Source organism: Elephas maximus, chromosome 11 (genome assembly GCF_024166365.1).
Source record: "Elephas maximus indicus isolate mEleMax1 chromosome 11, mEleMax1 primary haplotype, whole genome shotgun sequence".
NCBI classification, from domain to species: domain Eukaryota; kingdom Metazoa; phylum Chordata; class Mammalia; order Proboscidea; family Elephantidae; genus Elephas; species Elephas maximus.
Genome location: NC_064829.1, coordinates 23,363,569 through 23,376,956, shown reverse-complemented (window position 1 = coordinate 23,376,956; position 13,388 = coordinate 23,363,569). Strand labels below are relative to the sequence as shown.

Below are 13,388 nucleotides of genomic sequence, written 5' to 3'. Positions count from 1 at the left end.
GTGATACAAAATACATGATTTCATCAAGTGAAGCTGCAAATGGCATTTAAAAAAAACCCATTGCCGTCAAGTCGTTTCCCACTCATAGCGACCCTATAGGATAGAGTAGAACTGCCCCATTGAGTTTCCAAGGAGCGCCTGGTAAACTGCCGACCTTTAGGTTAGCAGCCGTAGCTCTAAACTCTAAGCCATCAGGGTTTGCACAAATGGCAATTAGCCAATTAAAATTTCCAAACTTATTTACTAATGATATCCTGAACCTAACTGCCACAAAAATCAAGCTAAAGGAAATAGTCATTTGATAGTTCAGAAATGAAATAGCAAATCAGATTGAAATTTACTGTCTTGTGACAACCTCTTCTCTTGGTCCCTAAAAATGGGTTAAGAAATGCGTATTTTATTTTCTAATGAATCAAACAATTGTGTGAGGACCTCATAAAATTGAAATATAAGTAGCTAATAAATATGTAACAAGTTGCTAAGTCTTGCCAATAATTAAGTGCAAATTAAAAAGGCATTTTCCACATATTTGTATTAGCCAGGATTTAAAAAGTTTAATGATATTCTGCATTGGCAACTATAATGTATACAGTTGGTAGAAGTGATGTAACCCTTTAAGAGGGCGATTTGGCAGTATTGATAAAAATGTACACAGTCTTTGACCCTTAATTCTACATGGGAAACTTTATTCAGCGTATGTGCAAGAGGGAAAAATGCACGTGTGTGTACATACACGAAACTTGATTATAATACGTTTGCAATGGGAAAAAGCTAGAAGCATTTTAAGTGTCCGTTTGTCAGGAAATGGTTAAATCAATCATAGAATATTTGCACCATCAAACGCTAGGCAGCTATTAAAAACGAATGAGGTAGAATTAAAAATGTCTTAGCTCTCCTTAGAGAAAATCAGGTTGGTTTAAAACAAGACATATGCATATAAATTTATGGAAAAATTTTGGAAGGCCATGAAAGATATTAACAGTAATTACATCCAAACTGCAGTGTAGGGAATTGGGAAAGAGAATTTTTTTTTTTTTAGTTTTTACATTTTTCTGTAGCTCTCACTTTACCATAAACATGAATAATCTTTATAGTTTGAAATAACGTGTTAATTTTTTTAAACAATTTATATTCTTCCAATGAAATCTAGATTAATTCTCCTGTCCAACTAATTCTAGTTGAAGAATGAATTTAAGACCAGTTTATTAATAAGAGCATCACTATCATTTAAGTTTTCAACAGTTTATAACTAAAAGAGACAGCAAATATTTCTAGTACCCTTGAAAGTCCTGAGATATCAAAATATCCAAAGTGCTAATAAAAAAGTGAGGAGTAGTTTGAAATGGTTTGATAGCGTATAATATTTCAGGAAAAAGAAAAAAATCATACTTCAAAATATTAGGTGGTTTGCTGATTATTTAGACAATTAAAACATCCTTACTGTATTTTTTAGAGAAATTTATCCCCTCACCAGAAATTTGGTCCTGAAGTAGTTTGATAGAAATAAGTGAATTGGGATTAAATCAGGGACAGCTACAGCTGTGATAAATAAATGGAAAACAGGGCTTTGAACCAGTTCTTCCCAGTGCAGTCATGGCCAAGGAAGCGAAACCGGAAGAGATCCAAAGTTTTAAAATTGGGGTAAACAGGAACCATAACCAGAACAGGAAAAATTACAGGTTTAAACCCTGCTAGACACCTAATCTTAGAAAACAAGGGCAGCATACATGTATAGCAACCAAATCTCTTGCCCATCAGATTTTGAGCAGAGTCAGAAACAGCAGTGCCCCACTCAAAAATGGCAGCCGACTGTACCACTTTGATGTGTGCCGCTCTCCACAGTCCTGCCACTAATCCAGTCTCACACATTAGGCTCCTGAAAGGGCTCACTGTGCCTCTTCTGAGTCTTCCATTCCACCGCTTCGACCCATAATTTTTCTCATTCCGGTTATCGTTCAGGAGCACCTAAATTGTAAAAATTTGGGTCCGTTTCAGTTTTACTTTGTTGGCCATGACTGAACCGGTTTGAAGTGGTTTGAAGCCCTGGTGGAAACACTACTTTTTTGTTGTTCAAGAGAGTGCTAATAAAAAAATTCAAGATGATGAATATATTCTAAGGATTATTTTATATACAGTTCTTAAAAGCAGATATGCTGAGTATATATCATAACACTATGTATATGAAATCCTCCATATTCATCTAATTAATGAAATACTGCTTTGTAGTTGGCAGATTAATAATTGTACATATAAAATTTTCAAGAATAAGCTGTAATACTGTTACAAAGAAGTCTGTATAAAATGGTCTGTCTTTTCTATTGTTAATAGAATTCTTTTTTTACCTGTCCCCTACCTTCTTTTCAAAGAGAAAAAACCTAACAGCACAATCAGAACATGAGATTTAAAGGATTTTTCCATCATACAGATTAGGCAGTGTGACTGCAGTGTAAAGAACCCTAAGTGTGACAGTCTTTCAGATAAAGGAAGAGGCAAGGAAAATTGGAATATTTTTTAAAAACAGAATTTAATGTTTTTATCTATATTCTTTGTTTCACATCCACTAAAATGCCCTCTTTCCACAAAGTTTGCATTCTACCAAGACAGTGTTTCCCATATCTAGTGTAAGTATTGTACCATTACCTCCTGTTCCTCAATATGGACCGTAAAAGGATGTTTCATCTTTTTTATACTGTAAGTCTAGTGTATGTTTGTAGAATGAGATCTTACAAGGGAATGGAGATTGAGTTGATAGAGGATTTTAAATTACAAATCTCTGATAAATAGAAAATTGTGAAACTGAAGAATTCATTCTTATGAAAAAAAAATTGTAGTTTTAACAAACTTTTATGCATACTGAACCTTAAAATTTTTAAATATACTGTATGCTACATTTATGATATACTAATTTTTATATCCCCTACTTACATGTCAGTTTGTCATACCGTGGGGGCTTGCATGTTGGTGTGATGCTGGAAGCTATGCCACCGGTATTCAGATACCAGCAGGGTCACCCATGGCAGACAGGTTTCAGCTGAGCTTCCAGACTAAGACAGACCAGAAAGAAGGATTCGGCAGTCTACTTCTGAAAAGAATTAAAAAAAAATTTAGCCAGTGAAAACCCTGTGAATAGCAGAACATTACCTGATACAGTGCGGGAAAATGAACCGCCCAGGTTGGAAGGCACTCAAAATACGACTGGGGAAGAGCTACCTCTTCAAAGGTAGAGTTGACCTTAATGTGTGGATGAAGTCAAGCTTTCGGGACCTTCATTTGCTAAGGTGGCACAACTCAAAATGAGAAGAAACAGCTGCAAATATCCATTCATAATCTGAATGTGGAATGTACAAAGTATGAATTTAGGAAAATGGGAAATATGTCAAAAATGGAATGCATAGACATCCATATCCTAGGCATTAGTGAGCTGAAATGGACTGGTATTGGCCATTTGGAATCAGACTATCATGTGGTCTATTATGCCGCGAATGACAACTTGAAGAGGAGTGGTGTTGCATGCATCATCCAAAAGAACATTTCAAGATCTATCCTGAAGTACAATGCTGTCAGTGATAGGATAATATCCATATGCCTACAAGGAAGGCCAGTTAATATGACTATTATTCAAATTTATGCACCAACCACTAAGGCCACAGAAGAAGAAATTGAAGATTTTTACCAACTTCTGCAGTCTGAAATTGATCAAATATGCAGTCAGGATGCACTGGTAATTGCTGGTGATTGGGATGTAAAAGTTGGGAACAAAGAAGAAGGATTGGTAGTTGGAAAATATGCCCTTGGTGAGAGAAACAATGCCAGAGATTGCATGCTGAATTTTGCCAGACCAACGACTTCTTCATTGCAAATACCTTTCTTCACCACCATAAACAGCAACTATACACATGGACCTCGCCAGGTGGAACACACAGGAATCAAATCTACTACATCTATGGGAAGAGATGATGGAAAAGCTCAGTATCATCAGTCAGAACAAGGCCAGAGGCCAACTGCAGAACAGACCATCAATTACTCATAGGAAGTTCAAGTTGAAAGTGGAGAAAATTAGAACAAATTTACAGGAGCCAAAAGTACGACCTTGAGTATATCCCACCTGAATTTAGAGACCATCTTAAGAATAGATTTGACATGTTGTACAGTACTGACCGAAGGCCAGATGAGTTGTGAAATGACAGCAAGGCCATCATACATAAAGAAAGCAAGAGTTCATTAAAAAGACAGGAAAGAAAGAAAAGACCAAAATGGATGTCATAAGAGACTCTGAAACTTGGTCTTGAACATCGAATAGCTAAAACGAAAGGAAAAAATGATGAAGTAAAAGAACTTAACAGAAGATTTCAAAGGGCAGCTCTAGAAGACAAAGTGTTACAGTGACATGTGCAAAGAGCTGGAGATAGAAAACCAAAATGGAAGAACACGCTCAGCATTTCTCAAGCTGAAAAAAAAACAAAGAAAAAATTCAAGCCTTGAGTCTCAATAGTGAAGAATTCCATGGGGAAAATATTAAACGACGCAGGAAGCATCAAAAGAAGATGGAAGGAATACAGAGTCATCATACCAAAAAGAATTGGTTGACGTTCAACCATTTCAAGAGGTAGTATATGATCAGGAACCAATGGTACTGAAGGAAGAGGTTCAAGCTGCACTGAAGGCATTGGTGAAAAACAAGGCTCCAGGAATTGATGGAATATCAATTGAGATGTTTCAAAAAATGAATGCAGTGCTGGAAATGCTCACTCGTCTATGCCAAGAAATTTGGAAGACAGCTTCCTGGTCAACTGACTGGAAGAGATCCGTATTTATGCCTATTCCCAAGAAAGGTGATACCAAATGTGGAAGTTGTTGAACGATATCGTTAATACTCTATGCAAGCAAAATTTTGCTGAAGATTACTTAAAAGTGGCTGCAGCAGTATATCAACAGGGAACTGCCAGAAATTCAGGCCAGATTCAGAAGAGAATGTGGAACCAGGGATATCATTGCTGATGTCAGATGGATCCTGGCTGAAAGCAAAGAATACCAGAAGGATATTTACCTGTGTTTTATTGACTGTGCTAAGACATTTGACTGTGTGGATCATAACAAATGATGGATAACATTGCAAAGAATGGAAATTCCCAGAACACTGAATTGTGCTCATGAGGAACCTGTACATAGATCAAGAGGCAGTTGTTCAGACAGAACAGAGGGACGCTGTGTGTTTTAAAGTCAGGAAAGATGTGCGTCAGGATTGTAGCCTTTCACCATACCTGTTCAGTCCATATGCTGAGCAAATAATCCAAGAAACTGGACTGTATGAAGAAGAACGGGGCATGAGGATTGCAGGAAGACTCATTAACAACCTGCGTTTTGCAAATAACACAACATTGCTTGCTGAAAGTGAAAACGACTTGAAGCACTTACTGATGAAGGTCAGAGACTACAGCCTTCAGTATGAATTACACCTCAATATAAAGAAAACAAAAATCCTCACAACTGGACCAATAAGCAACATGAAGATAAACAGAGAAAAGACTGAAGTTGTCAAGGGTTTCATTTTACTTGGATCCAGAATCAACAGCCGTGGAAGCAGCAGTCAAAAAATCAAAAGATGCATTGGATCGGGCAAATCTGCTGCAAAAGACCTCTTCAAAGTGTTGAGGAACAAAGATGTCACCTTGAAGACTAAGGTGCACCTGACCCAAGCCATGGTATGTTCAGTCACGTCATATGCATGCGAAAGCTGGACAATGAATTAGGAAGACTGAAGAAGAATTGATTCCTTTGAATTGTGGTGTTGGTGAAGAATATTGAATATACTATGGACTGCCAAAATAAGGAACAAATCTGTGTTGGGAAAAGTCCAACCAGCATGCTCATTAGAAGCAAGGATGGTAAGACTACATCTCACATACTTTGAACTTGTTATGAGGATCGATCAGTCCCTGGAGAAGGGCATCATGCTTTGTAAAGTACAGGGTCAAAGAAAAAGAGGAAGATCCTCAAGGAGATGGATGGACACAGTAGCTGCAACAATGAGCTCAAAGCATAACCATTGAGAGCATGTTGCAGGACCAGGCAGTGTTTCATTCTGTAGTACATAGGGCCACTATGAGTTGGAACCTCCTCAACAGGCACCTAACAACAATAATTTTGAAACAGAGTATACTTCATAGTGATTTTATGATATAAATGCAGTGTGCTAGGAAACTTTAAGATTCAGCATGCATAAAAAGAAAAAAAAACCAAACCCAGTGCCGTTGAGTCAATTCCGACTCATAGCGACCCTATAGGACAGAGTAGAACTGCCCCACAGAGTTTCCAAAGAGCGCCTGACATATTCGGACTGCGAACCCTTTGGTTAGCAGCCGTAGCACTTAACGACTACGCCACCAGGGTTTCCATCAGCTTGCATAGGCTACTAAAATTAAATTTCTTTGTTAGAATGAATTCTATTCAGTTTCACAGTTTTCCGTTTATCATAAATTTGCCGCTTGAAATTCTGTATCAGCCATATAGATATATTCATTTTAATGAATTCAAGCTGTTTCATTTCCTGTTTCTAAATAGGGCCAGTCATCCTCTGAGAGATACAGGGTCACAACCCAATTCATCGCATAAGCATATCCTTCCAGCTGACTTGTTTCTATGGGATTCTTCACTTCACTTTAATATATATTTAAGTTTTAATCTGCCTTTCTCAATTTCTAGTTTTATGCCTGATTTAACTGGATTTTTTTTTCTTGATTAGAGTATAGATTATAGTTTCCTTAAACTTTCCCACTCTTTCAAAATAATGCCTTTTGAAAACTTGCGGTGATTTGGCTTCCTTAGAAGTAGTGAGTTTCAAAGTGTAGCCCCAAGACCCCACTGTATTTGAACCATAAGAGGGCTTATAAAAACCACAAGTTCTTAATACTCTATTCCAAATCTCTGGAATAGAAATCACTAGGGCTGGATCCCAATTAGCATTTTTAACAAGTACCACAGAAGATTTTTGGGCCAACTATGGTTCAAAAGTCACTTTCCTAGGGTGAGGATTTTTGCGTTGAAATATCTTTCCTATACTTTTGTTCCTTACTAGTTTCCAACCTAAAATTTTTTTACCTTAAATTTATTAAAAGTTAATTTAGTTACATTGCTAAACTATTCATTGCATATAAGGCATACTTTGAAGTGGATAGAAATTATATTTTTCGTAATTACCCATTAGTCTTAATTCCACTTGGTTGAGGAAACCACATCTCTTTTTGAACCTCACCATTGGCAAATGTTGAAGGGATCTATTTCAGTAGGAAATCAATAGGAAAGTGAGACCCGACCAGACTATTTTTAGAATAACAAAAGGCCCTTTTTGACAATGAAAAAAATACTAAAAATATATTTGCTTTTAACATAGTCTTGGGGGTCAGAATACATGCCTGTAATATTTGCTGAATGGTTTAAAAATGATTTAAGCACTAAGTAATACCTGGTCCTATGCTAAGGCCTTTAAGGCAACTCAGGTATTGTTCCTGCCATGTGGAATCTCAGTGTCAAGAGTAAAGTAGAATTAATAAATGAATCTGTGCTGTTGATGACAGACCTTTTAGGAAACCTGTGAAGTGCTTGGAAACCCGGGTGGCGTAGTAGTTAAGTGCTATGGCTGCTAACCAAGAGGTCAGCAGGTCGAATCTGCCAGGCGCTCCTTGGAAACTCTATAGGGCAGTTCTGCTCTGCCCTGTGGTGTCGCTATGAGTCATAATCAACTTGATGGCAGTAGATTTGGTTTTTTGGGGTTATGAAGTGCTTAACTTGGCACATATGCAAGAGAATAGTGCAAAGACAGGGAGCTAGGAAGTACTCGTAATACTGTACTTTCTACTGACTGTTGAAGAAGGGTTCATGGAAAAACGGAATTTCCAGATGCCATTTAAGGGGAAGAAGGAATGTTTGAAAGTCTTAGGAGAGTATTTGAAGCACAAGGGCTGGCCACAACATCATGGAATAAGAGCAATGGCTACGGTAAACAAAGGGCCCCCACTGGAGAAGCCAGGGAGGTGGTGAGGAATGTTCCAGTAATCCGTGCAGAATACAAGCAGGACCTAAGCTGGAGAGCTTTTATTAGGTGGAGGGAACAAGTGTAAATGGTGCCCCAGAGAAAGAGTCCCCAGAGCTTGGTAAGTTACTGCATTTAGAGGCCAGGAGGAAAGAACAAAGTGAGTATGAGATAAAGGAATGATCACATAGAGATTAAATTAGAAAGAAAAAAGGGATTTTTTTTTTCCATGTTTATAATGATGAACCATACACAATTAGAGATAGTACTAATAAAATATGGAGCTTAGTAAGACTTAGTAGTGTCTGGAGTGTGTGTGTAGACAATACAGAGAACAGGTACTTGAGAGCTAACAACCTCACTGCTGGAAAAGACTTAGGTAGATGACATGGAGAAAAAAAAACGGGAGAAGGAATGGCAAAATGTAAAGAGGACCCGCCCACACCACGGGCTGAGGACAGATGGAATGTGGGGATGCAAAGTAAATAGATTCAAGTGTCTGTTTAATCAGAACTTTCCCTGAGGAAGAATTTTCAGCAGCCTGTTTATTAAAGCAATATTCACTATAACAAGCCTTTCCCATAAAATAAAAATAGTTTGAATAGCACTTTGACATATAATGGAATTTGACCTACAGTAGCAAAGTAAAAAGGACAAAGAAAATGGGAATTATGGCTGTAATTTTTATATATGAGCCAACCAGTTATTCATAGCAATAAATTCAGTCAGTTCTAGACTTGTCCAATCAAGGATTATCCATATCTTAACTTTTTTTCCTTCTTCCGAATGTTTACCTTTGTCCTGGAAAAGGGAAGGAAGGTTAGTCAATTTCCTCGCTAGTTAGAAGCACCAGTAAAGGATTTGGTTGGGAAGAAGATGAGTAATTATAGGACGTTTATGACATCCGTGTGCTCCAGTAGCAAAGGTGATCAAAGGTTTCCTGAATGTTAATGCTTGGAGTGAAGGCAATTCTGGCTATCAGTTAGGAATCCTAAGTAGAATTTCTGAGGTTTTGTTTTACCCTTTTCTCCCTTCCCTGCAGGTGGTGCTTGGCACTTTTCATTCAACGTGAAGTTTTACCCCCCAGACCCCGCCCAGCTTTCTGAAGATATCACCAGGTAATTGAACTCTGGCTGTAAAAAAGCAGGCCTATTGGGAGAGTTGTGCTTCTCAGAAACTCTGTGGAGAAGAACATGCTTACATCTGGTAGCCTCACAACCGTCCACACTCAGGGCAAACAAAAGGCAGTTAACTGAGAGCACACATCTGATGAGAGGATTTTCCAAACCATATCTGTTCACAGTTGAATCTTTGGTCCTAGGCTGATACTTCCTTCTGCCTGACCCTGGTGGGAAAACACCAAATGAGAGGCTGTAATCTACCTACCAAAGCCAAATTGGATGGGATTCAGCCTTAAACGATGTACTACTACTTAGTACTCCTGCTTTAAAACTTGGTGGGAAAATATATCATTGGATACTTAATGCTTTTTATATTTGGTATTTGAAGCCATTTAAAAAATGACACATACACACATATGTACAGATACACAAATACACGTGTACAGATACACAGTCACACACATACATTTAAGAGTTGTTTATTCAAAGAGAAAAGCTGTTAAGCATCTAACATAAAAACGTTCCGGTTTGGTGATGGAGCCGCAAGTGTGAAAGGGGTTTGTCTGAGGCCTCTCTGCATTCTGCCTGGGGCCCCTGACACTCCTGCTGTGTACATCTGTGGCCAGTCAAAGCGATGGTGTACAGTGTGTGCTGAAAGTTTTGTGTAAGCCTGGCATCCTTCTTGGAGAGCTTTTAAAAAAGTGAAGTTACTCAAAACAGCTTGAATCACTTGATCTGATTAAAATAACTTCACCAGACATGTTAGGAGGATAAAAACAAGTTCCAGAGGATCTGCTTTGTATTTGCATTAAATCAGAGAAAGTTTGTAATTTCTTATTTAAAGATACCTTTAAATGGTTTAGGAACACTTTAATTATGGCTAAATTGTGGTTATAGAGCCTCTGTTGTTGTTGTGTGCTGTGGGGTTGATTCAGACTCACAGCAATCCTTTAGGACAAAGTAGAGCTGCCCTGGGGTTTCCTAGGGTTTTTGTTAGCCGCCAAGCTCTTAACCACTGTACCACCAGGGCTCCTAATCTTTATGGGGACAGGTAGCCAGGTCTTTTCCCCCATGGAGTGGCTGATGGGTTCAAACCGAGGACTTGCGGTTAGCAGCTGAGCACCTAACCATTGTGCCACCAGGGCTTCTTATAGAGCCTGTATGTTCCTGCATTTGAAAAGTTAGTGTGTGATTCCTTTTTATCTACTTGTGGAAAGTTTTTAGAGCCTGTTAAATGTTTGGGAATTTTTGTATCTAAATTATGTGGGATTTACTCACATCACCGGAAACCCTGGTAGCATAGTGGTTAAGAGCTACAGCTGCTAACCAAAAGGTCAGCAGTTCGAATCCACCAAGTGCTCCTTGGAAACCGTATGGGGCAGTTCTACTCTGTCGTATAGGGTCGCTATGAGTCGGAATCATCGACTCGACGGCAGCGGGTTTGGTTAAGGGACTTACATCACCAGCTTAAAATCATGCTTAGAAGGGATTTTCAGACATTACCTACTCCAGCGGATTACAGTTCGTTTCTTATGTGAACGGTTCAAGGTGTATTTTATTTTCATACCCATATAGGAGGCCATGATGGGCATTAGTAAAGCTCATCAGTGTCAATACTTACTGTGAGGCCTTCTACAGTTGTGTGACATGTGTAAACCCTGACAACAAGCTAACAGAGGTCAGAGCATCTCTTAGTGGAGATACTTTATACATGGAAAATGGTTTACATTCCCCCAATTTGAAACTCGACTTGTGGGGACAAGATTATCAGATTTAAGATAGTAGCTCTTCACAATGAGTCATTACATCAGATTCTGGGAACTTAATTAAACCAATAAATGAGAACTTAAAATAGGAGAAATTATTTCTTCTTTGTAAAAGACTGTCTAATCAGGAACGCAGGAAATTGAGATCAGAGTTTATGATGGCATAGCTGTCGAATTACCTGAAATCTTGATTGGTCGTATATATGGGAAGACTTTTCATTCAGATACCAAAATGAGACTTCCTTAATTCTAGTTGGGGCCTAAAAATTATATTTAAGAGCACCATTTTTCATTGTGATTATTCTAACCAAAGATTTCAGGGAATCTGTTGGGGACTGTTCATTTGACTTTAAAAATTATTTTAAAAGATAATTAGAGGCATGGTTTCTCTTACTCTATATTTTAGTAATAAAATCCTGTTTTATATTGAGCATTGACATACTTCTAAACTCATTGCCTTGGAGTTGATTCCTACTCATAGCAACCCTATAGGAATGAGTAGAACTGCCCTGTAAAATTTCCAAAGAGTGCCTGGTGGATTTGAACTGCCGACCTTTTGGTTAGCAGCCATAGCACTCACCCACTATGCCACCAGGGTTTCCGACTTACTTCTGGATGTTCTTAAATGTTACATTTTGTGGCCAAGTATTTTTTCCTTATATCTAGATCAAAATACAGTGTTAGAAAATTTGTTTGGAGAGGTGATTCATCAGGGAGGAATTGTTTACAACACGATGTATACTGAGCGTTCTCCTTCCCCCGCGTCCTAATGCCAGCTTTTTTATTTGTCTCTTGCCCCCTGGAAGGTACTACCTCTGCCTACAGTTGCGTGATGACATCGTGTCTGGGAGGCTGCCTTGCTCCTTTGTGACTCTGGCCCTGCTGGGCTCTTACACTGTACAGTCAGAGCTGGGAGACTATGACCCCGACGAATGTGGAAACGATTATGTGAGTGAGTTCCGCTTTGCACCAAACCACACTAAAGAACTGGAAGACAAAGTGATTGAACTGCACAAGAGCCACAGGTCAGTCCCAGAAGCCAGGGTGGGGGGTGGGAGGGCTTGCATTTCACATTAACCTTGATGGGTGGGCATCACTTACACAAACCCGTCTTTCCAGTATTGATTTCCTTAAATTTAAGGTTGAGGACTTGAGCCAACTGAGCCTGTATGTGGTGAAGTCCTGGGATAGTTAAACTGTCTCTCACTGGGAACATTCAGGAGTTCTTTGTAATGTTTTCTTTGAAACCCATTCTTTTTGTTACTCCCTCTCCCCATCCCCCGAGGGTATACGCCCTGGCAGTTCTGTGCTGGCTTATTTGTTGGGTAGCAGAGGCCTAAGTGGGGCCTGTTGCAGCCCGGTCAGGGAAAGGGGAAGCAGCACTGTAACACACCCCTCCCTTTTTTTCTTATCAGAGGAATGACACCAGCAGAAGCAGAGATGCATTTCTTGGAAAATGCCAAAAAACTATCCATGTATGGGGTCGATTTACATCATGCCAAGGTATGTATTTGTTTTAACCCCAAACTTTCTATTTAATTTTATGTGATTCAACTTTTTGTTGTTTGTTGCTGTTGCTGTTGCTCTAAGCTGGATATTTTTCTTTTAGTTAGTTTAATGTTGGGAGTTTACACCTGTGTTTTCCTGTCAGCCTTGCTTGATGACGAAGCAAATGTAGCTCTCTAATATGTACTAAGGGGTCTGCTCTGTGGGCTCACGCTCCCATTAACTGGGGTCTTATCCCCCTGGAAGCCAGCGGTAGGCAAAGGCCCAGGTCTCCTACTGATTCAGTTAAAACTTAACTTGACCTCCACAGCTCTTACCTCACGCTACCTTACCTGTCACAGGGGCATCTCTCACCCCATGGGGCGGGCCCTCTGCTCCACTCAGACCCTGTCATCCTTGCTCTGAAGTGCCTGTCTTTGCTGACTGTCCTATTTTTTGCTATCTGCCTGTCTGAACTGCATCGGTCATCCAAGACCCAACTGTCACACCTGTTATGTGCTGGGCACTGTTGTTGCTCCCATTCTGGATATCCTCTAGGCACTAAGTAAATTCTTGCAGAATTTAAACAACTTTCTCTCTTAAGATTGAGGTACTCTGACAACCAACTAGTACTTTGAAATAAGATTATTTTTTTTAAGTTTAACTTAACCACCTAGACTAAGGATTGCATAGGTGTTTGGTAAAATGTTAAAAGATGTATCTGGGCACAAAGTCTTGGGGAGAAAGAAATAGGAATTAGACTGTATTTTTTTTTAGGATCCTAAGGTTTTTTTAAGGTTTAGGATCCCTGGTGGCACAGTGGTTAAAGCACTCGGCTGCCAACCAAACGGTTGGCAGTTTGAACCCACCAGCCACTCCGCAGGAGAAAGATGTGGCAGTCTGCTTCCATAAACATTTACGGCCTTGGAAACTCTAATGGGTCGCTATGAGTTGAAATCAACTCCACAGCAGTGGAGTGCCCCATAG

The 13,388-nt window shown here is 39.2% G+C and overlaps 1 protein-coding gene across 9 annotated transcripts in view; it reads left to right on the top strand.

The window, feature by feature from the left end:
• The window catches only part of EPB41L3 (erythrocyte membrane protein band 4.1 like 3), a 305,002-nt gene that overhangs the window by 248,308 nt on the left and 43,306 nt on the right, over window positions 1-13,388 (top strand). For all 9 annotated transcript variants that reach the window (XM_049901814.1, XM_049901811.1, XM_049901815.1 and 6 more), the window contains exons 6-8: window positions 9,072-9,147; window positions 11,723-11,941; window positions 12,332-12,419. In XM_049901814.1, the coding sequence (XP_049757771.1) occupies window positions 9,072-9,147; window positions 11,723-11,941; window positions 12,332-12,419 (383 nt within the window). The remainder of the gene's footprint in view (window positions 1-9,071; window positions 9,148-11,722; window positions 11,942-12,331; window positions 12,420-13,388) is intronic.